The 22971-nt window shown below is 47.2% G+C and overlaps 2 protein-coding genes, 1 long non-coding RNA gene and 1 pseudogene across 6 annotated transcripts; 3 read left to right on the forward strand and 1 right to left on the reverse strand.

The window, feature by feature from the left end:
- The window catches only part of LOC114857116 (copine-8-like), a 36917-nt pseudogene extending 32092 nt beyond the window's left edge, over positions 1-4825 (forward strand).
- Positions 4826-9180: 4355 nt separating this feature from the next.
- cpa4 (carboxypeptidase A4) lies at positions 9181-14247 on the forward strand. The gene is made up of 11 exons (XM_029154530.3): positions 9181-9611; positions 10168-10249; positions 11417-11551; positions 11627-11725; positions 11788-11889; positions 11982-12080; positions 12686-12796; positions 12865-12955; positions 13041-13240; positions 13672-13756; positions 13859-14247. The coding sequence occupies exons 1-11, from the start codon at positions 9544-9546 to the stop codon at positions 14044-14046; spliced, it is 1260 nt and encodes a 419-aa protein (XP_029010363.1). The 5' UTR covers positions 9181-9543; the 3' UTR covers positions 14047-14247.
- On the reverse strand, positions 10990-14545 carry LOC129604219 (uncharacterized). Of its 2 annotated transcripts, XR_008694914.1 has the most exons (4): positions 14404-14545; positions 13646-14004; positions 11402-11648; positions 10990-11314 (listed from the first exon to the last, which is right to left on the reverse strand). It is a non-coding gene; the product is annotated as an uncharacterized LOC129604219 (long non-coding RNA). The 2 variants fall into 2 exon arrangements; XR_008694913.1 differs by lacking the exons at positions 10990-11314; positions 11402-11648 and having other exon boundaries at positions 13404-14004.
- smc1b (structural maintenance of chromosomes 1B) lies at positions 14470-22776 on the forward strand. 3 transcript variants are annotated; one of them, XM_029154525.3, is made up of 25 exons: positions 14470-14605; positions 14711-14917; positions 15201-15313; positions 15549-15752; positions 16256-16494; positions 16651-16909; positions 17071-17211; positions 17335-17417; positions 17581-17788; positions 17880-18065; positions 18160-18351; positions 18456-18602; positions 18779-18916; positions 19054-19170; positions 19486-19592; positions 19685-19826; positions 19948-20093; positions 20244-20397; positions 20660-20758; positions 20850-21006; positions 21186-21340; positions 21487-21638; positions 21965-22034; positions 22243-22353; positions 22450-22776. In XM_029154525.3, the coding sequence occupies exons 1-25, from the start codon at positions 14497-14499 to the stop codon at positions 22555-22557; spliced, it is 3744 nt and encodes a 1247-aa protein (XP_029010358.1). In that variant the 5' UTR covers positions 14470-14496; the 3' UTR covers positions 22558-22776. The 3 variants fall into 3 exon arrangements, with proteins under 3 accessions (XP_029010358.1, XP_029010359.1, XP_029010360.1); XM_029154526.3 differs by having other exon boundaries at positions 14471-14605; positions 14729-14917; XM_029154527.3 differs by having other exon boundaries at positions 14473-14605; positions 14768-14917.
- The last annotated feature ends 195 nt before the right edge of the window (positions 22777-22971 follow it).

Here is a 22971-nt window from a genome sequence, read left to right on the forward strand (position 1 = left end):
CAGGGACCAGGAGACCAGCACAGAACTTCACTCTCTCCTTCTTGTCTCCTCTCCTCAGTTCGTTCCTTTCAGGGACTACATTGATCGGAGGGGAAACCACATCCTCAGCATGGCTCGTCTGGCTAAAGAGGTGCTCGCTGAAATCCCGGACCAGTTCCTGTCCTACATGAGGACCCGGGGCATCAAACCCGGCCCCCTGCCCCCCCCCTACACCTCCTGCCCTCCCCCTGCGGTGCACCCCCTCTTCGCCAGGCGCGTGAGCCGGATCTAAGGGTTCCGCTGGCGTCTGGTCTTCTTCCTACTCTTCACTGGAAGCTTGTGAGCGATTGCTCTCTCGCGTTGCACTTTGGAGGCGATGCAGGTAACGCCTGTGGGACGGGGTGAAGGCTGAGACCACCTGTCTGCACCACAGAACAGACACTGACCCGCGCTGGCAGGACCTGAACCGCAGACGCAGTCTGTGAAGCACTCTTCCTCTGTTTGCTGTTTCTAGTTCCACCTCCTGTGTTTCACAAAACTGTCTCTCAATATTTAAATGTTTACAAAGTGGAGGAATGGAGTAAAGAGGACGTTTCTACCGCTCAATGTGAAACCGTTTGCTGTTCCCTGTTTCTCGGCTGCAGAACCTGGACGTTGTGACTTTGTGCAGAGATCTTTAGGCTCTTGTGCCGCATTCTTCCTAACAGAGTGTGTGTGTGTTGTTTTTAATAAGTGGAGCATGTGCTAGTTTAAGACAAGCATGCACTGTCGTCCTGCTCTCAGGGCCTGCCCCCCCCCCCCCCCCCCCCCCACTGCCATGTTCCATTAAGAACAAAGCCGTCACGCGCCTCAAATCTTCCCACGCTCCTTCCTTCTGCTCCGTCCACCTGCCTTGACTCTGAAGGAAGCTGTGCTCCCTGCGAGTCTGCTCAAATCAAATGCAGCAGGGACCTGAACCAGCCTTACTCTTTTGTCAGATAACATTCACAGGCACCGTGTCCTCTGTGGGTTCTGGAAACGTGGATCCAAGCCCAGAAGTCAAAAACACACATCTCACTACCGAACCTGACTGTGTGTGTGTGTGTGTGTGTGTGTGTGTGTGTGTGTGTGTGTGTGTGTGTGTGTGTGTGTGTGTGTGTGTGTGTGTGTGTGTCTCTTTGTTTCCATGGATGTTGTCATTTCAAGCATTTGCTTCGTTTTACGTCTCTCTACCTCTCACTTTGTTCAGTACGGCCAAAACTGTTGTTTATGTAACAGCGTGTTGGTGCGGCTGTGATTTTGCTAAGTCTGTAGATTTCACAGTTTTACCTTGCTCACGAAAATATTCACAAAATGTTTGCCAAACTGTAGGTTGAGAATTCTATCACTTTGGTGGCTATCAGAGCAGGCGGCGCGTTCCTGTGTGTCAGCACACAGTGAGTCACAGCAGGACTCTGTTGAGCAGTCAAAGACCCAACTGACCCAACAGGTCGTTAGCTCCTCTTAGCAGCAGAGTTTAGTTTAGATTCATTTCTTAATGAAACAAATACTAAAATAAATCAGAACATTGAAGGTTCGTTTGTGACAGTTGCGTTTGTCATGTCTGGTGATGTCACTTCCTGTTCCTGTTTCCTGTTTCTAATCATTTGGTTGTTGTTTGCGTCTGTGATCAGTTTGTTTTTTCCTCCAGTCAGTTTCCACTTCATCGTCTTCTCTTGCTGCATGTTCAGTGACTGCTTTGCAGAAATGTTGTGTTCATACTTTGTTGATGTTTTTTCATACTTTTGTTAATGGAATGCCTGTATTTCTGTTACTGGCTTTGTCTCGGCCCGTGGACCTGTGGGGACGGACTCTCCGTCTGGCGGAGAGTCCGTCAGTCTGCTCATGTGTTCACTTACATCACTTATTTTTCCTTCATTTAATATATTTTTCTAAAAGTGTGTTGACCTGTTTTGAATCCAAACTAACAGCTGCTGTCACACCATGAACTGATCCAGCCCCAGTTGTTCTGCTCACTCTGCCAAATTCAGACGTTGGGGCCCAAACAGCTGATTGCACTGTCACTTTTAGCCCAGTGTGAGGGTGAAGCTCAACGTGTACACACCAGCTCCACAGCGTGACTTTAAGCACAAAGACGAGCTCAGAGCCCCTTCATGTCAACGCGTGACCCGTGTTTCTACATCGGACTCTGTATCTGTTTACTACAGACTGTAGATCTTATCAGTATCTCGGGCCCTATTCAGTCAAGAACCACCGTCACAAAAGGTTTACACCATTTTCTAAACTCACGCCTCAAAGTTATTGCTCACTTCTTGGCTGCAGACGCTTCTTTCCAACGTGCATGTAAAGAAATTCTTCAACATTTCTACACTTTATCGTTTCAAGCATTTTGCCTTTTTTGTGCATTGGTCAACTTTCTGAGTGATGCTGCTTCTTTATTATTGACAGAAGTCTTACATTTTCTACTGAGGCCTGTAATCATATTTAAATCATGACTAACAGGCCTTATCCGTGTTTATACATAAGTTATTCATATTTAAATCATGAACGACAGGCCTGTATTTTTGATACGTGATCAGCTGGTGACAGTGTTTATCTCCTGTAGTGATCAAGTTCACGCCGTAGCAACGTTTCTGCCAAGTGTAGCGCCTGATCACCGGCTGAGCCTCGACCTCCAGGTTGACTGAATAGGGTCCCTGAGCAGAGAGCTGCTCTGCTCTGATAGATTTTCTACTCTTGTACCCTCTGTATTGCCATTTCTTAGCGGGGATGTTGAATTGCACAATGTAGCACTTGTCTGAAGTTTGGTATCAGGCTGATCCAGACGGACCAGATCAAGCAGGAAACGTCTTTTCTATGTACATGTAAATATATACTGTGTCTGTTTGTTTTGTGGAGTGTTAACTTGCAGTGAACTGCCGGGACTCTGTGACTCTCCTCCTGAAACACAAGGCAGGGCCTTTCATTTATTTATCGTGACAAGATGTCGGCTTCATCCCACTCCCACTCTCTCGTATATACTCTACATCAGTACATTTCTGTGTATATGAAACAGGCAGTCCTTACGTAAGCAGGCTACGAGGCGCCTGCCTGGGCGAGCATTAGGGCGCCCTGCTTGTCTCCTCAGAGAACCAGTGGTTTCAGACGCGAGCTCCGTTCCATCGATATCTTTAAAGCAGCGTTCCTCCTCGTTACGTCCCATAGGTCAAGTTATTATTGTACAGCGTGAACTCGATTTAAGAATTCAGAGGCAATTGTAAGCGAGCATATAAAACAATATAAACAATATAAAAGTGTAAGCGTAAAGAAAAAGATTCTAAAATGCAGTAGTCACATGGAAGTGGTACATGTCATCAGCCTCTCCACCATACACACACACACACACACACACACACACACACACACACACACACACACACACACACACACAGATACTAATAACAACGGTCATTTTCTAAACAACAGGCTGAACCTCTGCTCCTGGTTGAGGAACGCTTCAGCTCCTACTACAGTAGTGACATCACTATGTGCCTGTCACATTAGCGGTCGGTTGCTATGGCAACGGCTCAGCCGGTTTCACAACCTGGAAAACAACACGAATAGACACACACAACCATGTTTAAAGTCTTATTCAGTCTGTAGGTGCTCCACATAATGCAGTCATGGTAAACAGAGTGAAGCCGTGAAGGAACAGACTCCATCCCATAATGTGCTGCGTCTGTGGAGGTACGGCTTCTGACTGCTCGGAGCTGCTTTTGTGTTTCTTCGACTTTTTGAAGAGCCAGATAAACACACGCTGCCACATGAGCAGCACTGCAGCATGTGGAGGATCCAAAGCTTGACAGGCCTGACGTTCCTGCTTACTGGTGATGAGCTGTGATTGGACAGTCCCAGTTTGGAGAAGCTTTAACAGTGGAAAAGAAACAGTTTGAAGCCGTTCCAGATGTGTCAGCATCCAGCTGCCTGACCTCAGAGCGCTCCACCAGGGCGCCCAGGGTCTCCTGACTTCTCCTGCATGTAGATGTTGTGTAGATGTTGTCTCTGACCTTCACACATTCCTCCTCAGAGAGAAAATGGAGACTATTTGCACAGCAGCTGAAGGTCTTGGTGTGAAATCACTGCTCCTCTGAGGCTCCAGCGTTTGGGAGCGTTGATGAAGCAGGCTCCCACCTCGCTGCCTCCCACCGCTCACTCTTCCATCCGTCAGCATGTTACCTCCACCTGTACTATTAACACAGTGCTATAACTGAATGCTCGTGGTGAATATCCTGTTTTATCCTGGTGTTTTTATAGCATGCATTAAGTTTGCATGTGTAAATCATGTGTACCACAGATGCACCAGTGGGTTAAAAACTGTAGTGTGACATCTTTGCTGTTGTTTCAGTATTTTAGAAAACGTTTTTGCCTTAAAAATCTCACTGATTGATCTTGGAATTGTGCGATGCCTTCAGGTGTTTGTTTCCCTTCTGTCACGCTCATCTCAGCATGGTTCTCTCCGGTGGTGGAAGAAATGTGAATGAGAAGGAGGACGCTCCGGACGAAAAGACTGGGAGGTCTGTCTCGGGTCCTTCAGCCTCGTTTAGGAGACGCACACGTGTGTGATCATGAACCAGCTCATCAAACTGGCTGTGCTTCTTATTTACATTACCCTCCTTAAAATGCATGATGGGTGTAATTACACTAAGGACAAATCTAATGGATTTCATTCATTATTATGAGAGTTTGCTTTAAATGGGTTCTTGAGGTTAGTGACTGAATACGACAGCACAGCTTTTACTGTTTGAATAAAATGTGGAAACCACTAAAGATGAAGGAAAATGACTATTTCTGTAATATTTCAAATCTTTAAATAAAAATTCATATCAAACCTCTTCTCTCTTCTTCAGGTTCCTTCCAGGTCGAACATAGTGCTGATCATTAGAGGGTAGGAGGCTCATAGATGCTGTCTGTGGTGACAGGCACCTGTCAGGCCTGACTGGAGTCTGGAGTGGAAGCGCTTCACACCATTACACCTTCCAGTGTTTACTTCAGGATGGAGTTAGTCTTAACGTGGTGGCAGGCGCACAGATTCCTCAGTGGTGTGAATCTTGGTTTCCTCAGCACCGGCCGGTCCGACGTTCACACGCGGAGATGTTCTATACTGAGGCTGCCGTGTGCTCAGCACAGGAAGGAGACGTGTCACAATCGCAGCCAGCGTTTAGATCTGCCAGGTTTGAAGCGACTGGGTGCTGAGGCGCCTGTTACGTTCACATGATGCATGCACAAATAAAACAGCAGGTGACCCGATGCTGCTGCTGCTGCTGCTGTCATCTGACAGGACAAAATATGTAGTTTCAGTAGTTCTGAAACTCTGTCAGATGAGGTTCCTTCAGGTTCACGTCATGACCCCGTCATGAGGCCGAGTCAGTGCATTTAGACGGATCTGAACGAGCGGCAGGCGGACGACGCATCTTTGCTGCTGCAGGTTAAAATGATTTATTTACGGGAGCTCTGCTCCTGGAGAGAAGTTCTCAAGCTTTTCTTGGCTGTTGATGAAAACTTAATATCACTAAAATAATAAAAACAGGCTTCCGGGCTGGTGTGAAGGGCTTATGAAGCTTTACATGAAACAGGAAGCTCAGTCCCACGCTGAGGACGGTGCTGATGGATTCATCAGGGCCCGTTTGCCTTTGCATATGACTGACGACCTCAGTCAGTCGCGTCTCATGCAGCTCCTGCTTCATTATTCAGAGCTGTGTGGAGCAGTGACGGCCGAAGAAGCAAATCCTTGTTTTTGTGACAAACGTGGAGGCACGGGCTCCGTGGCCCCGCGTTTTATAATGCATGTAAAAACAGAGTTTGTGCCCCAAAACCCTGCGTGGGCTGAATTAGATGAGTTGTGTTGTTGGCTGCATCCAGTCAGACAAGTCTTATAAATACACAGTCCAGCGTGTCTGTTGAATCTCAAGCGCTTCTTCGCACGCGTCCACATCATCGACTCACTGAAAGCGTGTGATGGTTGCGACGGGCCGCCGTGCTGGATATCGCTCGCCTGCTCATCTTAAGAACAAAACAACGAGCTGATGCTGTTGGGAAGCGATCGCGTTAGGAGCGTGGGCCGCTTGGGAACAAGCGACAATGAGCTAATTACAGCCAGTGGACCTCTCTCTCCGCCTTGATCCACTTCTGTCCAGGGTTTTAATGAGCGCTCGCTGCTGTCTGCTCCGGACTCGGACCTGCGTATTACTTTTAACCACGTTGGCTGATTATACTGTTATCGTGGCCTCCCACTTGAAGCTATAATCTGAAACTGTAATTGGCTCTGCATGCCCCCACGCACGCTCCTAACGTGGTTGAGCTAATGGTGTGAAGCCAAATTACATCCATGAAGCAGAGCGTTCGGCACAGAGTGGACTCCTGCAGGCGGCTGCGCTGTTCAGAGATCAGTGTTTGGGACCAACAAGCGTCTGATGGCAGCGATGCCACAGGAACACGGTCCTGCTTGTGTTAATGGGATGAAGGTGGAGCCACAGTGAGTGGGACCTCGCTTCATTCCTGCATCCTGGTGAAAACCTGAGTCAGATGTGAAGGTTCGATGAGACGGACTTCATCACATGGTGCGTTAATGTGCAGCTGCACCGCAGCGACGGTCATTGGATCATGTGTTCAACATCACTGTGACCCAGTGAAGGTTCACTCACATGAACTAAATTTAGAGGTGGAGTCGATTTAAAGGTTTGAATTATAAGGATTCTTGTCAGTAAATCTTTCAAACTCTCTCCACATACACTCAGTCATTAACAGCTGGGGCTCGACGTGAGCCGAGCTGCGAGTCGTGCTGTAAAACATCCTTGCGCTTTGAGCAGCTCCAGCTTCTCCTGGATCTTTGGCTTCGCCCTCATCTCCCAAAGCCTCAGACTCTTAGTGAGGAACAGCACGCGTGTGGAGCTGCTCTCTGTTCCGTGGGTTCTGTCTGGGTTCTCCAGCTTCCAGTAGCCACCTGGTGACTGGGAGTGACTGGTTTCTGTCCAGGGTCTCGCCCACATCACGGATGAACGTATTGTATTTGTATCTATTAATAGGTGCGGCAGGTCGGCGCTGCTCTATCAGACCTTGCATCATCTGATCTGCTGGGAATCACACCTCCCGCTTTTTACAGGGAACACCTGCACCGAGCGTGGAGCCTCTGAAGCAATAAGCGCAGCAGGAGTCTAATATCACTCGATCCGACGCAGGAGCTGCTGGAGTCTCTGAGCTGCTGTTTGTGCCACCATTATTTCCCTCGCTCCCCTCATAAGCCATCAGCTGCAGGACGCCCAGACGCTGAAAGAGGTGATGATGAGTAATGGAGGGGGAAGAAGTGAGAGGATTTGATGACACACACCTTAACCCTTCAGCCGGCACATGAACATGCAGCGGCCTGTCCTCTCCACTCAGGACGCACGAGGACAGAAAGGCCCTGGCTCGTCCGGGGCCGCTCTGGATCTGAATCTATTCTTAGAGGCGCACGAGGGCCGCTGCTAAATATAACAGCGCGTTTTGTGCCTGCCTTCCTATTTTTACCCGAGCTGAGGTCTGCTCTTATTTTACACCGTTACATAATAAAGGAATATTGAAGAGGCGCTCATGCAAACACAATCATCCACTCAAGAGGGAGGAGCCCATCGCATGTTGGAAGCAGAGCTGAGTCTGCGGCCGCATGCGTCCCTGCGTCGCGCTGAAGCACTGAGGCGTCAGAGAAAAACAAGCCCGATGAGTCCTGGAACCTTGACGGGGTTAAACAGCCCAAAGGACACTTTGTCAGCTTACTGTTAGCGCGGCCGCTTGACAGGGACGAGAGGTAATGAGTTCGTCTTCGGGGAGACGTGTCATCTTGAGTTTGCAGCAGCAGCATTAAAACGCAGAAAGTCTGGCTCTCAGCGTGAAAATCAGCGCCTTGGGACAGGCAGCGCTCAGCTGCAGAACCCGCCCGGCCCGGTCTGCGACAACAGCACAAATCAAACGACGCCAGACCACTGACCCCTTTATTAGGTACAACTCAACCCAGAGTAGAAGATGATCCTGTAAAAACATCATTAGTCCCACATTTTACAAATATGTAAATATGTAAAGGCTCATCTAAACACAGCGCTTTAACCATTCAAAGGGTTCTGATGTTGGTTGAGCACCTGAATCCGACCACCGGATCGGACAGTGACTGACAACAGCTCACAGACTCTATCTGTGTGTGTGTGTGTGTCTGTCTGCGTGTGTGTGTGTGTGTGTGTGTGTGTGTGTGTGTGTGTGTGTGTGTGTGTGTCCGTCTATCTGTCTGGGGTTTTATTGGACGATGCTGTGTAATATTTACATGTAAAGCATGAATGATTAATGGTCAGTTTCATGGCTGCTGAATCCAGCCATGAACTGTAAATGGGCCTATTTCTGGGCATGAGGTCGGGGCTTTGTTCCTGTAGCTGCTGAGGTGAGTGACAGCGGGGGAAACATGCTCACCTACGTTTACACGCAGCCACGCTTCAGCACCACATTAAACTTTAACTCGCTCGCAGCAGGAAGAGCCATGAATAATTTCCACATGGAGAAGGATGGAAACCCCAGCGCCTCTGTCTCCTGGGTGCGTTTGGGAGTGAGAGGAAGGGAAGCGACTTGCTAAAGCCCCTTTGTTCCCTGTGAGCAGAGGAGGAAGCTTGATCTGCCTCCAGCTGAGGCGTCTGCTGAGTGACTGAACGCCAGCCTCAAATCTGGAGCGAGTGACAGGAGAAGACTGACCTTATTACACACGTTTGTATTCGATTGCATTCAAAACTTGCTTAAAGGCACAGGTGCTGTTCGTTTAGCATTCACCCACACAGATGTATGAGGTCTGGCACCCTTTACATCCTCTTTACGCGTCCAGCTCCAGGTAGAGCTTAGTGATCGGCCTCCGTCGTTGCTGCTGGCGTCAGAAGCAACGTGCTGCCATCTGTCGGCCGCTCTGACCGCCTGCAGACCGCCTGCAGACCGCCTGCAGACCGCCTGCAGACCGCCTGCAGACTGCCTGCAGAGGTTTTGCAGACTGTTTGCAGACCGTTTGCAACCGCCTGCAGACTGCCTGCAGACCGCCTGCAGACTGCCTGCAGACTGCCTGCAGACCGTTTGCAACCGCCTTTCAGTGGTTCCACCACAAGTTGAAACTGGCAGCAGAACTCACACAGAAGCGTTTGAGCTCTTTAACCCTGTTTAACCCTGTTTAGCCCTCTTTAGTCCTGTTTAACCATCTTTAACCCTGTTTAAGGTTTGCAGGTTCTGAGTGGTGGTGGAGACTACATCAGGAATGCGTCTCCTCAGCGACACTGGTGAGAGGAGCCGGAGCTGCTGACAGAGCAGGTTGTTGGTAGACTGATACCAGTGTTTGTGTGATTAAATCCTGAACCCTGGGAAAGTCCAGTTATCTGCAGCTGAACACGGACTCGTTAACAGCTCAGTCAGCATCTTCGCCCTCTGAAGCCCTGTTTGCAGGTGGGACAGCTGCGTCGTTACCAGCGCAGACGTGGGACCGACCCACCTGTCGTGTGACATTTTAAGAGGCCGGAACCCTGAAGCGTGACTCAGTGGAACCCACGCAGGACGATGAGAGGCCTTTGGCTGCTGCTGCTGCTGCTGCTGGCGGCGTCCTCTGCTCAGAGGCTCTTTGTGGGGTAAGTTCACTACAGCGGCTCAGGCTCCGAGCTTCTATTTATCTCCAGTAACGTTTGAAGCCACTCTGATGGTAAAGGACTTAATGCCAGTGTAATCCTTTCTGATTTTACTCATGATGATAAACTGAGTAACCAACATTTGAAACAGTTCTTAATAATAGTTTCTGGAAGCCTGCACACGTGTGAACACATTAGCTTAGGTCCATCAGATAACAGGACAAACGAGATCCGGACCCACACCCGGAACACGCTCGGAGGTGGTGTTAAAGTGTTAAAATGAGACAAACATACGAACCAGACGAACAACAAGGTAAGAAGAGCGTCTGCTCGAACTAAACCTACCGGACACCGTGAAACTACACGGTTTAAGCCATAAGACACAAGGAAACAGCGCCACCTGGTGGCGGAACAGACGCACCGTCCGCTCTGAGCAGCTACACGCGAATCACAACTTCAGTGCAAACGTAACTGTTTGTTATGTTGTTACGCTACAGCTCCATTAATAACTGCATCAACCAAAAGTTCAAAATATAAACTTGAAAAGTGTTTCTGTCAGAGATCAGGTCATCAGGATCAATGCAGAGTCAGAGGAACAGATCCAGCTCCTGCAGGCTCTGGAGACACAGGAGGAGTGGGAGGTATACGCACACACACACACACGCGCACACACACACACGCACACACACACGCGCACACACACACACACACACACACGCACACGTGCGCACACACACACACACACACGCACACGTGCGCACACACACACGCGCGCACACACACACACACACACGCACACGTGCGCACACACACACACACACGCACACGTGCGCGCACACACACACACGCGCACACACACGCGCACACACACACACATACTGCTTGTACCAGTTTTTTTTACAACCTCCAAGCAGTAGTTTGAAATGAGCCACGAGGGTTCGAGGGTTTGTGTGGGATGAAGGTTAATGCATATCTGCAAGTCAGAGGCTGTTGTTGTGTTTCACCTTTAACTGTAGATTCGCATCTCGTAATAAGCTGCTCATCTAAGATGTAGATTAAGAGGAAAACTCGTGGAGCCATGAGCAAAAGTAACCGCCCCCACATTGAATTACTAGGAAACAACAAGCATCAAACCTTTAAAAGCAGCATCGTGTGTTTGATGAGCGTCGGGTGAAGGTAAAGGTGTAGGTAAAGGTGGAGGTGGAGGTAAAGGTGGAGGTGGAGGTGGAGGTGAAGGTGAAGGTGGAGGTGAAGGTGGAGGTGAAGGTGGAGGTGAAGGTGGAGGTAAAGGTGGAGGTGAAGGTGGAGGTGAAGGTGAAGGTGGAGGTGAAGGTGGAGGTGAAGGTGAAGGTAAAGGTGTAGGTAAAGGTGGAGGTGGAGGTGAAGGTGAAGGTAAAGGTGGAGGTAAAGGTGGAGGTAAAGGTGGAGGTGAAGGTAAAGGTGTAGGTAAAGGTGGAGGTAAAGGTGGAGGTGAAGGTGGAGGTAAAGGTGAAAGTGAAGGTAAAGGTGGAGGTAAAGGTGGAGGTGAAGGTGGAGGTGAAGGTGGAGGTAAAGGTGAAAGTGAAGGTAAAGGTGGAGGTAAAGGTGGAGGTGAAGGTAAAGGTGGAGGTGAAGGTGGAGGTGGAGGTGGAGGTGGAGGTGAAGGTGGAGGTGGTGCAACAGGATTCTCCACATGCTACTGAGCTGCAGCTTCATCCTTGATGTCACTGCAACAAGCATCACTTGTTTTTTAACGACAATAAATGAGCAGACACAGTGAAAGCATGTTCTGTAGTTGATGAGTAATGGGTCACCTCCTCTGGTCCCAGCTGGAGTTCTGGCGCCGCCCGGTCTCCACTGGGCTTCCTGTCGACGTCCGGGTTCCTCGGGGCAGTTTGGAGCCAGTGAGGAGCTACCTCCTCGCCCACGACCTCCCCTTCAGCGTCCTCATTAGCAACCTTCAGGTTCGTAGCTCCGCGTCGTAGCGCCGCGATGAGGCGACGGCGCCGCCGCTCACGCCTCCTGCTCGTCTCATCCAGGAGCTTCTCAATGAGGAGAAAGCTGAAATGGAGCGGAACCAGAAGCTGGAGCTCAGCACCAGGAGCATCAACTTTGCAGCCTATCACACCCTGGATACGGTGGGTTCTGTGTGCGGTTGCCGGCTGTTATCGTTTGTATTGGAACACTGTGTTCCGTGCAGATCTACAGCTGGATGGACTCGCTGGTGGCCCAGCATCCCGGTCTGGTCACCAAGGAGGAAGTGGGCCGATCGTATGAGGGCAGACCCATGTATGTGCTGAAGGTAGGAGGCAGCAGATCTACACCCGCCGCCGCCGCTGCTGCTGCTGCTCACACACGGGAGATTAAATGTTCTCACATTGATCTGACTCGTAGTTCAGCACCGGCTCCGACCGGCCGGCCATCTGGATCGACACAGGAATCCACGCCAGGGAGTGGGTGTCTCAGGCGACCGGCGTGTGGACAGCCAACAAGGTAGAAGCAGACTGACCCTGGACCAGTTAGACGTGGCCCACTTACAGGAGGCACAGCCTCCATTGTTATTAGACTGTGGGATTTAAACTGCTTTACTCACATCCTGCTGAAGCTGCTGTTGTTGTTACTTTTGTTGCTGTTGTTGTTGTTGCTGCTGAAGTTGTTGCTGTTGTTGTTACTGTTGTTGTTGTTGTTGCTGCTGAAGTTGTTGCTGTTGTTGTTGCTGTTGTTGTTGCTGTTGTTGTTGCTGTTGTTGTTACTGTTGTTGTTGTTGTTGAAGTTGTTGCTGTTGTTGTTGCTGTTGTTGTTGTTGTTGCTGCTGAAGTTGTTGCTGTTGTTGTTGTTGCTGCTGAAGTTGTTGCTGTTGTTGTTGCTGTTGTTGTTACTGTTGTTGTTGCTGTTGTTGTTGCTGCTGAAGTGGCTGTTGTTGTTGCTGCTGAAGTTGTTGCTGTTGTTGTTGCTGTTGTTGTTGCTGTTGTTGTTGCTGCTGTTGCTGCTGAAATGGCTGTTGTTGTTGCTGCTGAAGTTGTTGCTGTTGCTGTTGTTGTTGTTGCTGCTGCTTTTTCTCCAGGCATTGTTCACATCTGCGTGTCCTGTTTTTGTAGATTGCCACAGATTACGGCTCAGACGCTTCCCTCACCTCCCTCCTGAACTCCATGGACCTTTACCTGCTGATCGTGGCCAATCCTGACGGCTACGTCTACACCCACACCAGAGTACGTCTCCTGCTCTACGCGTCATTTCTGTTGAAACCCGCACCAGTAACAGGCTGTGCCATGTGCAGGACCGCATGTGGCGCAAGACGCGCTCCGTGAATCCCGGATCCGCGTGCCGCGGAGTCGATCCCAATAGGAACTGGGATGCTGGATTTGGTGGTGAGTGTTACATCAGGATTCACAGTGGTGGTTGTGTCTAGAGGTGCGTGTGTGAGCTCCTTGTTGTCATGGCTACGCCCCCCAGGCCCCGGCGCCAGTACCAACCCCTGCTCGGACTCCTACCACGGCCCGGCCGCTCACTCTGAGGTGGAGGTGAAGAACGTGGTGGACCTGATCACGAGTCACGGCAACTTCAAGTCCTTCATTTCGGTCCACGCCTACTCGCAGCTGCTCATGTACCCGTACGGCTACAGCTGCAGCCACGTTCCCGATCAGCCGGAGCTGGTGAGACCGGAGCAGCTGGGTTCTCCAGCAGGCACAGTTCATGTGTGCTGCTCAGCTGAAACGGCTGAAAACCAATCAGCACCAACAGAAAGCAGAAAGCTGTTCAGTTTGATCCTTTAGGCTCTAATACAATATTTCCCTCACATCACTCACATGCACTCAGTGAAACTCAGCTTTAAGTTTATTCATTGAAGTTAATAATTGTGAGAACCTGTAGACTGGACCGGACTTTGAGTGGTTCTAGGACGCTTTTCCACCCGCAGCCTTTTTTCAGACTTGTTATCAGCGCTGAGTGTTTTGTGTGTTGAACCTTGTCGTCTGTCGGTTCTGTTTGTCATCTGTCGGTTCTGTTTGTCGTCTGTCGGTTCTGTTTGTCGTCTGTCGGTTCTGTTTGTCCGTACCCACCGTGTGGTGCTGGTTCTTCCTCACAGGACTCCGTTGGCAGAGCAGCGGCCCAGAAACTGGCTTCACTCTATGGAACCAGTTACAGAGTTGGAAACATCTGCAACATCATCTGTCAGTATCTTTGCCTGACGGCAGCTCAGCTTCTGCAGCTGTGGACTGTGTGCATGTATTTGTTCGTGTTCCACCTCTGGATCACTGGCTTTCTGCCCTCAGACCCAGCCAGCGGCGGCAGCATCGACTGGTCCTACGACGCCGGCATTAAATACTCCTTTGCGTTGGAGCTGAGGGACACCGGGCGCTACGGGTTCCTCCTGCCAGCGAGTCAGATCGTCCCCACGGCCTCCGAGACCTGGTTGGCTCTGAAACACATCATGGAGCACGTCAGGGACCATCCTTATTGACCCCTGGAAGGAAGAGCAGCACCAGCTCCTCATTAGCATCATTCACCAGTAAAATCATAACCAACAATCATTGTCGTTTCAGCTTTGAAAAACTGTTATTTGAGTTTAGGGTTTTTAATCAGATTTTAAAGCTTCACACAAACGTGACCCTTGAATGTAATAACTAATAAGAACAATAAATATTTGGCCATTTATCCTCAACATGTGTTCATATTATTATAAATTGTAAATAAAACAGGCTTGAGGCTTTTTTATGCTCTTGGACGTCACATGTGCTCCAGGGAAAGATGCAGTAACATTAGTCAAACGTCCAGTAATACACAGTAAAAGTACTTCACTGCCAGCTCTGGTACTTACGAGTACTACGTATTTTCCCGCCTCTCCCGTCTCCGTCTCTCGAACTTCATTCTAGCACGGAATTAAAGCAGGGTCTCAATAAAGAGTTATACAATGGTGTATTTAAAGCAGCTGGAGGTGGAAAACTTCAAGTCGTGGCGCGGGAGGCAGGTCATCGGCCCCTTCATGCGTTTTAACTGCGTTATTGGCACAAACGGCTCCGGTAAGTCAACTCCTCTCCGCACTTTAGCGAGGCTAGCTGTTAGCTTCCTAGCTAAACTATGCTAAATGTTAAGACGGCCCCACCACCGGACAACGTTACTATTAGAAGGTTCGGCCCAACCAGGAAAGTCCAACGTGATGGACGCCCTGAGTTTCGCCATAGGAGAGCGGGTCGCCTCGCTCCGCATCAGGAACCTCAGAGACCTGATACACGGAGCCCACGTCGGACAACCTGCGGCCGACACCGCCCGCGTCGCCTTGCGGTGCTGCGACGACGACGACCGGGAGACGGTGTTCTGCCGGAGCGTTGTCGGTGAGTAACGCACGTGTTCAGTATTTACACGGTAATAGCAAGAAAAGTGACAGTAAGAACAGCGGGACTGAGGTAACAGCGGTGCCAACGACGTACTCCGGACAAAGCAGTGGTACAAGTATTATAGGCTAAGTATTCCAGTAGTTTTTACAGTCAGTCCTTTAATTTTAAATATGTTGATTTTTATGTAACATGTTGTTAGTTGTGGTGCTTCTACATATAAAGTGTGTATGCTTACACGTTCGAATAAATGTCTCTGTCTTCTGTTCACCGTGTCCTTCAGGGAACTCGTGCGAGTATCACATTAATGATACACACGTTACTTTTGCCACATATTTGGAGGAGCTCACAAAGATTGGGATTATTGCAAAGGCTCAAAACTGTCTGGTGTTCCAGGTAAAATGCATGTGGCCTATACAGAATGGTATATTTGTATCTCCCCACCTTATACATGGGTCACGTCTTAAAGCAAATCAACCTAAACAGGAAAATATGTTGAATTCAATGTTTCTTTGTAAAGGAAAAGCATACGATTCATGAAGTAGGGCTCTAAATATGAATATGGGGCTATTTTAGGTACACGCTAAGAGTAATAATGCCATAACATGCCACTCATTACTCTCCTCACCAGGGAGCAGTGGAGTCTATAGCTTTAAAGGACCCAAAGGAAAGAACCAAGATGTTAGAGATCATCAGTCAGTCAAAAGAGTGTGCTGCAGAGTATGAAAAGAAGAAAGCAGCCCTGTTGAAGGCTAAAGAGGACACACAGTTCTACTTCAACAAGAAAAAGTCTGCCACTGTTGAGAGGAAACAGGTGTCCCAGGAGAAAATAGAGGTAAACGTACACAGGATGAGAAATACATCTGTACATTTCTATACAAAAACAATCCAACATCTGTGCAAGAAAATCTTGCTATTTAGCACACTCTGTTATTGGCTAGAACATGATGAATCAAGGTCCAGCATAAACCGTATCCAGCCTGCACTGTGCTTAGATGCTGGGGCACGGGTGTTCAGATGATGTTACAGTGTGAAGAGGTCCCCTCAGGATTTGGTTTGTGTCACCAAGCCACGGCAGTGTAGGAAGTCAGAATGAATTTTAAGCAAATCCATGTCAGTGCAGGTTTATTTTGCAATTTTAAAGACCTGTAGTATGACCAGTCCATCACTCATCTACTTAAAACTGCCTCTATTTTTTCAGACAAAGAGTGCTGTGCTATTTAAACAAGAAAGCAACTGGACATGAGTTGGCAAATCTGTCTCTCTGAGTGATGAGTCTGCTGCAGGGTTGCAGTAAATGTCATTAATTCACTAGTTTTTCATGTCTCATCTTTAAAGGCTCAGAAGTACCAAACTCTCTTGGACAACATAGACCAAAAGCACTTGCAGCTAAGACTGGCTGAACTCTACCATAATGAGAAGGGCATCAGCGCCCTCAATGAGACTCTTGGGCAAAAACAGCAGGCTACAGCTAATAAGAACAGCAAACTGGTGAAATGTGAACAGACCCTCAAATCTTACAAGAAGGAACATGGACGTCTTGCTCGAGAGCAACAGCACATTGAGAAGGAGATCCGGTGTGGGAAATTTATATTTCTTTTGTGCTTTTCTTTTTTGAACAATTGTATGCATTTGTTTGTCTGAATATTATAGGTATAAATTTGTTACTAAGTGAAGAGAAGTCTATAGTAACCACAGCATTAACCCAGGCCTCCTGTTACATTGTCACACAGTGCCCAGGAACATATCCTGTCCCAGTCTCGGTCTCAGTACATCAAAGCCAAGGTAAACACTGCCCACCATGTGAAAAAGGCTGAAGAGAGCCGTAATGCTTACAAGAAAACTAAGAAGCTGCAGGCTACTCAAGAGCAGGATCTAGCAAATGGTCTGGAAGAGTTGGCTGCAGTAGAGAGGACATGGAGGGACTATGAGAAGCAGTTCCAATGGGAGGGAACCTTGCATGGAAGGGACATTGAGCTGGACAAGGATCAGGTTAGTGTGTCATACAACATTAAGACCAACAACCAGAGTGAGGTGAACTGAACCAACATGAACAACTATACTGTAATGTTTGGTTTCATGAGATTATAATTTGATGGTCTGATTCAGTGTTAACTGGCCTTCTCATGTATTTGCATATGATTATAATGCAGCTAGAGCGATATAGGGAGCTAAAACAGTTGGCTCAAAGACAGGGGGCTGTCCTCAGCCAACAGGCAGAGAAGCTGCACTGGGAGGTGAGAGCTGACAATGATAAGTTGGCTTTGGACCAGCGCAGAGAAAAGGAAGTGGAGGTACTGTCAGAAACACATTTCTTCTAAAACTAAAAATGTTTTTAAATTAACAAATTGTAGTTGTACAAAGCTGTTATTGGTATATTCTTATTTGCACCACTTTTAAAACACAATCTCCTGTAGGTTGGCATCAGGAACCACCAGATTCAGCTGGAAGAAGTAACACGCAAAGCAGAGAAGCTGGAGGAGTACACCCAGTCCTGCATGTTGGTCATTTATATAGTTCATCACATGTTCTGTGTAATGTAATATCAGCTGTCTGTGACTACAGAATTTATCCTATGGTCGTTTTTCAGTGACCCCTCACAACAGGATTTAAAATCATAGAAAAAAATTACGCGCACTTTCTGACGGCTTTGTGTGTCTCAGTTCATCTCTTGAGGAGTATCATCAGCGTGAGGAGAACCTAAGCGCAGAGCTGCAGCGGGGGCGCCAGCGCACTGAGGAGGTGAACCGGGAGCTGGGTCAGGTGATGGAGGATCTGGGGAACGCCCGGCTGTACAGCCTGGAGAGCACACGCCAGCAGCAGCGCAAGGATCTGCTAGATAAGCTTCGTAGACTCTACCCTGAAACTGTGGTGACTATCAAAGGCCGCTCTCCAAGATGGCAAATAATCCACATGAATGAAATCTTCAGTGATTACTCTTTTGCATTTCTTCTTGTCCCAGTATGGCCAGCTCTCTGACTTCTGCAGTCCCATTCATAAGAAGTACCAGCTGGCTGTCACCAAGGTGTTTGGTCGCTACATTAATGCAATAATAGTGGCCTCAGAGAAAGTAGCCCGTGACTGCATCATTTTCATGAAGGAGGAGCGATACGAACACGAAACCTTTCTACCCATAGACTACTTGGATGTAGGTTTAAAAATCACGTTCATGACAGACAGCACAATAGCTTAGTTTTTGGTTTAGCAAGGATCAGCAATCCTCACTACCGCTGTGTATCCAGGTGAAACCTCTAAATGAGCGTCTGAGGGAGGTGCCTGGTGCCAAGATGCTGGTTGATGTTGTACAGATTACAGCTGCCACTGCTGCGTCTCAGCTACGGAGAGTGGTGCATTTCATATGTGGCAACTCACTGGTGTGTGAGACCATCAAAGAAGCTCGACACTTGGCCTTCGATGGGCAGAAGCGCTTAAAGGTAACAGACACTGGGCAGCATTACTTACTGCTCATCAACAAAGGCACACTGTCACAAAAGCTCAGTGTTTACAAATGCTATTTTTGAATTGGTGCTTCTTGAAGACAGTAGCTCTGGATGGAACGCTGTTTGCCAAGTCGGGTCTGATTTCTGGAGGCTCCAGTGACCTACGCACTAAAGCTCGCCTCTGGGATGAGAAAGACATGACACGGCTGAAGGAACGCAAAGACCAGCTGACAACAGAGTTACGCGTGAGTCAACAAAGAGTGTGAAATATTTTACATAAACGATAAGAGCTGTTTTGTTGTTTATTAATACTATTTGAAGAATAATCTGCTGCTTTGTGATGCACATGCTTGAGCTTGAGCTGAGTCTGTGTGGTCTTTTTCTCCCAGTTAGCACTGAAATTTTGTTTTGGTTCTGACAGGACCTAATGAGGCTGAAGCGGAGAGAGACCGACCTGAATCAGATTATTGCTCAGGCTCAGGGTGCTCAGATCCGCCTCAAATACTCCAAAGCTGAGCTGGAAAACATTAAAAAGAAAAATATCCCTAAATGCCAAGCGGTAGGAATTATTTTTCTGACAAAGCTGCACTGTTTGTGTATGTGTCAGCTGAGTACCAAAGCACCTTAGACGTGTTGATACGGGGGCAGAGCATCTTGACAGTATGAAGTTTTGTCTGTTTTTCTGACTGGTTTCAGGAAATTTCTCGTATGGAGAGTGAATTAGTAAACCTAAATTCTCAGATCCATATGCAGCAGGAGAGTGTGAAGGCAAAGGAAGCAGAGCTGAAGACACTCAGAGATCAGATTGACAAGGTATTTTCACAACCTACATCAGCGTAATGATCAGGGCTGCACATGGTTAGGAATGATAAGGGACCACTAACTAATATTTTACTCATTTTTAAGTATGTAAATGAAAATAGAAGAACCTGTGTTGTCCCCCAACAGTTCTTGTTGAACCAGATAATGTTGAATTAGACCATGAAATTATAAACTCATGAAAACAGAACAGAGGTATAGTTGATAATGTTTGTTCAGTTCCCCTCACTCTGACTTTTAAACTAAATATTGACAGCAGTTCTGCAGTTTGTGATACAGTAGCTAGATTTAACAGTGTTCTGTGTTTAGATGGAGGATTCTGTCTTTTTTGACTTCTGTGCTGAGATTGGGGTGGGCAGCATCCGGGAGTATGAGCAGGAGCACCTGAGACAGCAGGCAGAGCGTGACAAGAAACGGTATGGACGGTAACGGACACTGGCCCACCAGTACTTTCTGTAACTCTAAAAAAGTTCACGTTTAACATAAACACCCTTATGTCTTTGTTGAGGCTGGAGTTTGAGAATCACTGTACACGCCTAAATGCACAGCTTCAGTATGAACAAAACCAACTGGAGCAGCTGAAGAAGAAGCTCCACAAAATGGAGGAGTATGTTGATGAGGAGGAGAGAACCATGGCTGAGCGAAGGAAGGTCAGCAGCTCATTATTTTTTAGATTTAACTCCTCTCTCCCTCGGAGCGTATAGTATTATTGTATAAATGATATTCAAACTTGTGTGTTTGACATATACTTGATATGTGATGCCTCTGCAGGAGGAGGAGGAGCTGCTCGTGGCAGTGGAAAATTGTCAAGACAAGCTTCTTGAGCTGAACAACCTGCTGTTGTCTAAGAAAAGCCAAGTGACCACTGCCAAGGTTGAACTGGACCAGAAAAGCCAGAGTGTCGAAGAAATGAACAAGTAACACTGCTTTTGACATTATTTGTTCTTCATGTAATTGCTTCTTTCATGTGATGTTTGTTTTTCAATCTGAATAATGTAAGCATTCTCATTCTTCAATAATAATTAATAGAAAAAACTTCCCAATTTTTGGTTCAATCTTTTTGTCAGAGAGTTGATGAAGCTTCAGCGGGAGGTGATGTCTACAGAGACAGCTTTGGAGCAGAAATACTTGGCAAGACACAACTTACTTGTGTCCATCAAGATCCAGAATCTGTCCATCACCCTGCTGTCTGGCAGTCTGAATGAAATCAGTGGGGAGCAGGTATGACGCTGTGTCCCTCCCTCTGCACCTTGTCACGGGTCTGCTCAGCCTGCTGTGCTGGTTTCTCTCTCTCAGTCAGTCACCCTGAGCCTGGTTTCGTATTTCCTCTCCCTCGTGCTGCTCTAGGGGGATTTGTTGGATTTTAAAACTAAAAACAGTAAAGTGTATTGAGATGATTAATTTGAAAATTATCAATTAATAGTGAGTAGTCATGGATTCAAACATTTTGGCATTAGTCATAATAGTTTTTGTGGTTTGTCAGCTTGATGCAGAATCTGAAAGCACTTTAGCCACCATGGACGTGTTTGAAAGAGAGGCGCAGCTAGTCATCGATTACTCTGCACTGGAGGAAGACTTCAGGGTCAGAACACATGAGATTTCTGTTTTAATGTACATCCATCAAGTCTTACAAAAGTTTGTGAAATGAATGCATTCATCATGTGTTGATGCAGATTCTGCAGACTGAAGAGGAGGTGCAGGCTTACATAGAAAACATGAGGGAGTCCATTTCCTCTTTGGAGGAATTGCTGCATCATACCTCTACACCAAATTTTAAAGCTCTCGAGAAGATGAAGGAGGTGAAGGACAAGTTGCAGGGAATCATGGAAGGTAACTTGAGTGTAAAACCTCTCAGACAGACAGTTGATGACACATTGGTGCCATATATCTGTGACTTGGATCTGAAGAAATAATTCTTAGTAAAATAGGTGTTTTTATCTACTACTAAAACACAGTAGAGATCGACCCACGATACTGGATGATTAGGTTGTTATCTTCCTCTTCCTTAGCTTTTGATGCCAGCACGAAAGCAACCAAAAAGTGCAGCCAGGAGTTTGAGCAAGTGAAAGCCCAGCGCTTCCAGCTCTTCAGCCGGTGCTTTGAGCACGTGTCTGCTGTAATTGATCAAATCTATAAAAGAATTTGCAGAAACAGCAGCGCACAGGTGACGCAGCAAAACCTGAACCACAGAAAAACACACACACCCACACACACACACACACACACACACACACACACACACACACACACAAATGAATATGAGGTTTTGGTAAGAAATTCCAGGCAAAAACAGAGTGTGATGTGCTCCAGGCCATTCTGAGTGTAGACAATCCAGACGAGCCGTACCTCGGAGGCATCACGTACAACTGCGTGGCGCCTGGGAAACGCTTCATGTCCATGGACAACCTGTCTGGTGGAGAGAAGGCCATCGCTGCTTTGGCCCTGCTGTTCGCCATTCATAGGTATAGTTGTTACTCAGAAAAGTACAGACAGGCCAGCACTGTGTAATGTTAATGACTGAATCAATGAATAATAAAGTACCATCATCTAAATCTATTTACCCTGAAGGATCTTCAAAACAAAACATAGCTATAATTCAATTCAATTCAGTTTTCTGGTGGTGCTGCTGTATCTGTATCTGCTGTAAAATGATCAACAGATTAATGTAAAAAAGTGCTTTGGTCCTTTGTGACATTTCCTTAACTCACACCATCTCATATTATGGTTTCTACCACTTCTGACCATCTATCGCTGTTGGTTTCCTGCTTCTGCTGTTCGATCCTCTCAGCTTCCGTCCTGCTCCTTTCTTTGTCTTGGATGAAGTGGATGCAGCTTTGGACAACACTAATATCAGCAAGGTACATTTTCGGCTACATCCAGGGTTTGAAATTAAAAAGGACTGTGGTGCTCAAACTGGTTAAACCACTAGGTGATAAATATATCTTAAATAAAATAAAATAAATAAAGTCATGTACAAAAGTGTTCAGGTGTATATTCAGCTATACTATCATTTCTGTTGTTCTTTATTCTACTCTGAATCATTTGATGTATATTCATTTTGTCCAGTTGACCAGTTTCATCAGGGAGGAGACCAAGAGGAACATGCAGATTATTGTCATCTCCCTGAAGGAGGAGTTTTTCTCCAAGGCTGATGCTTTGCTTGGAGTTTTCTCTGAAGTAACAGACTTTGCCAACATTTTGCAAATCATACAGTAATTCTGGTTGTTTTTATTACATGACCATGATCTTACCAGTGTTGTCTTTTTCTTACAGTCTGACGATTGTATGTTCAGTTGCATTGTGACCATCGATCTGCGTCCATACCCTCTGATAGAAGAAGACAATGGGAAAGACACTGACACGGACGTCAGAGCGGCTTGAAGTCAGCAGAAGTGTCGCCACAAAGCAGCATTTAAATGGACAGATAACAGCTCAGACACAAGTATTGATTTTAGTTCATGTTTCTACGGGTCCATGTTTAGCGTTCAGGACATCTCGTGTTTCGCCACTGTGGTAACCTGTTGTGTATTGCTACTTTGTTGTAATACATATTCATTTGTGCTTTGTATTTCATGTTCAATAAATGCACTGTTGAATTTGCGTCATGTGCTGTTGTTATTATGTATTATCAGAGTCGGTTGTTCACACAGGGGCCTGGTTGAACCATACTTTTATCAAAGAATGAATTATTTCTTGTACTTGTGTAACTGAGTAGACGTGCTGATGTACAGTAAGTCCTGCAGGCCTCTTCTTGTCCTGTAGAGGGCGCGCGCATCGTTCTCCGGAGAAAACAAA

Source organism: Betta splendens, chromosome 6 (genome assembly GCF_900634795.4).
Source record: "Betta splendens chromosome 6, fBetSpl5.4, whole genome shotgun sequence".
Lineage (NCBI taxonomy): Eukaryota > Metazoa > Chordata > Actinopteri > Anabantiformes > Osphronemidae > Betta > Betta splendens.

Bases quoted from the DNA above. Each gene is read 5' to 3' on its own strand.
- cpa4 (XM_029154530.3), top strand. From the start codon at position 9,544: ATGAGAGGCCTTTGGCTGCTGCTGCTGCTGCTGCTGGCGGCGTCCTCT. The intron at 11,552-11,626 runs GTTCGTAGCTCC...CGTCTCATCCAG, and splicing joins TCCTCATTAGCAACCTTCAG to GAGCTTCTCAATGAGGAGAA. The intron at 11,726-11,787 runs GTGGGTTCTGTG...TGTTCCGTGCAG, and splicing joins CCTATCACACCCTGGATACG to ATCTACAGCTGGATGGACTC.
- smc1b (XM_029154525.3), top strand. From the start codon at position 14,497: ATGGTGTATTTAAAGCAGCTGGAGGTGGAAAACTTCAAGTCGTGGCGC. The intron at 19,171-19,485 runs GTATTTTCACAA...TTCTGTGTTTAG, and splicing joins TCAGAGATCAGATTGACAAG to ATGGAGGATTCTGTCTTTTT. The intron at 22,354-22,449 runs GTAACAGACTTT...TTTTTCTTACAG, and splicing joins TGCTTGGAGTTTTCTCTGAA to TCTGACGATTGTATGTTCAG.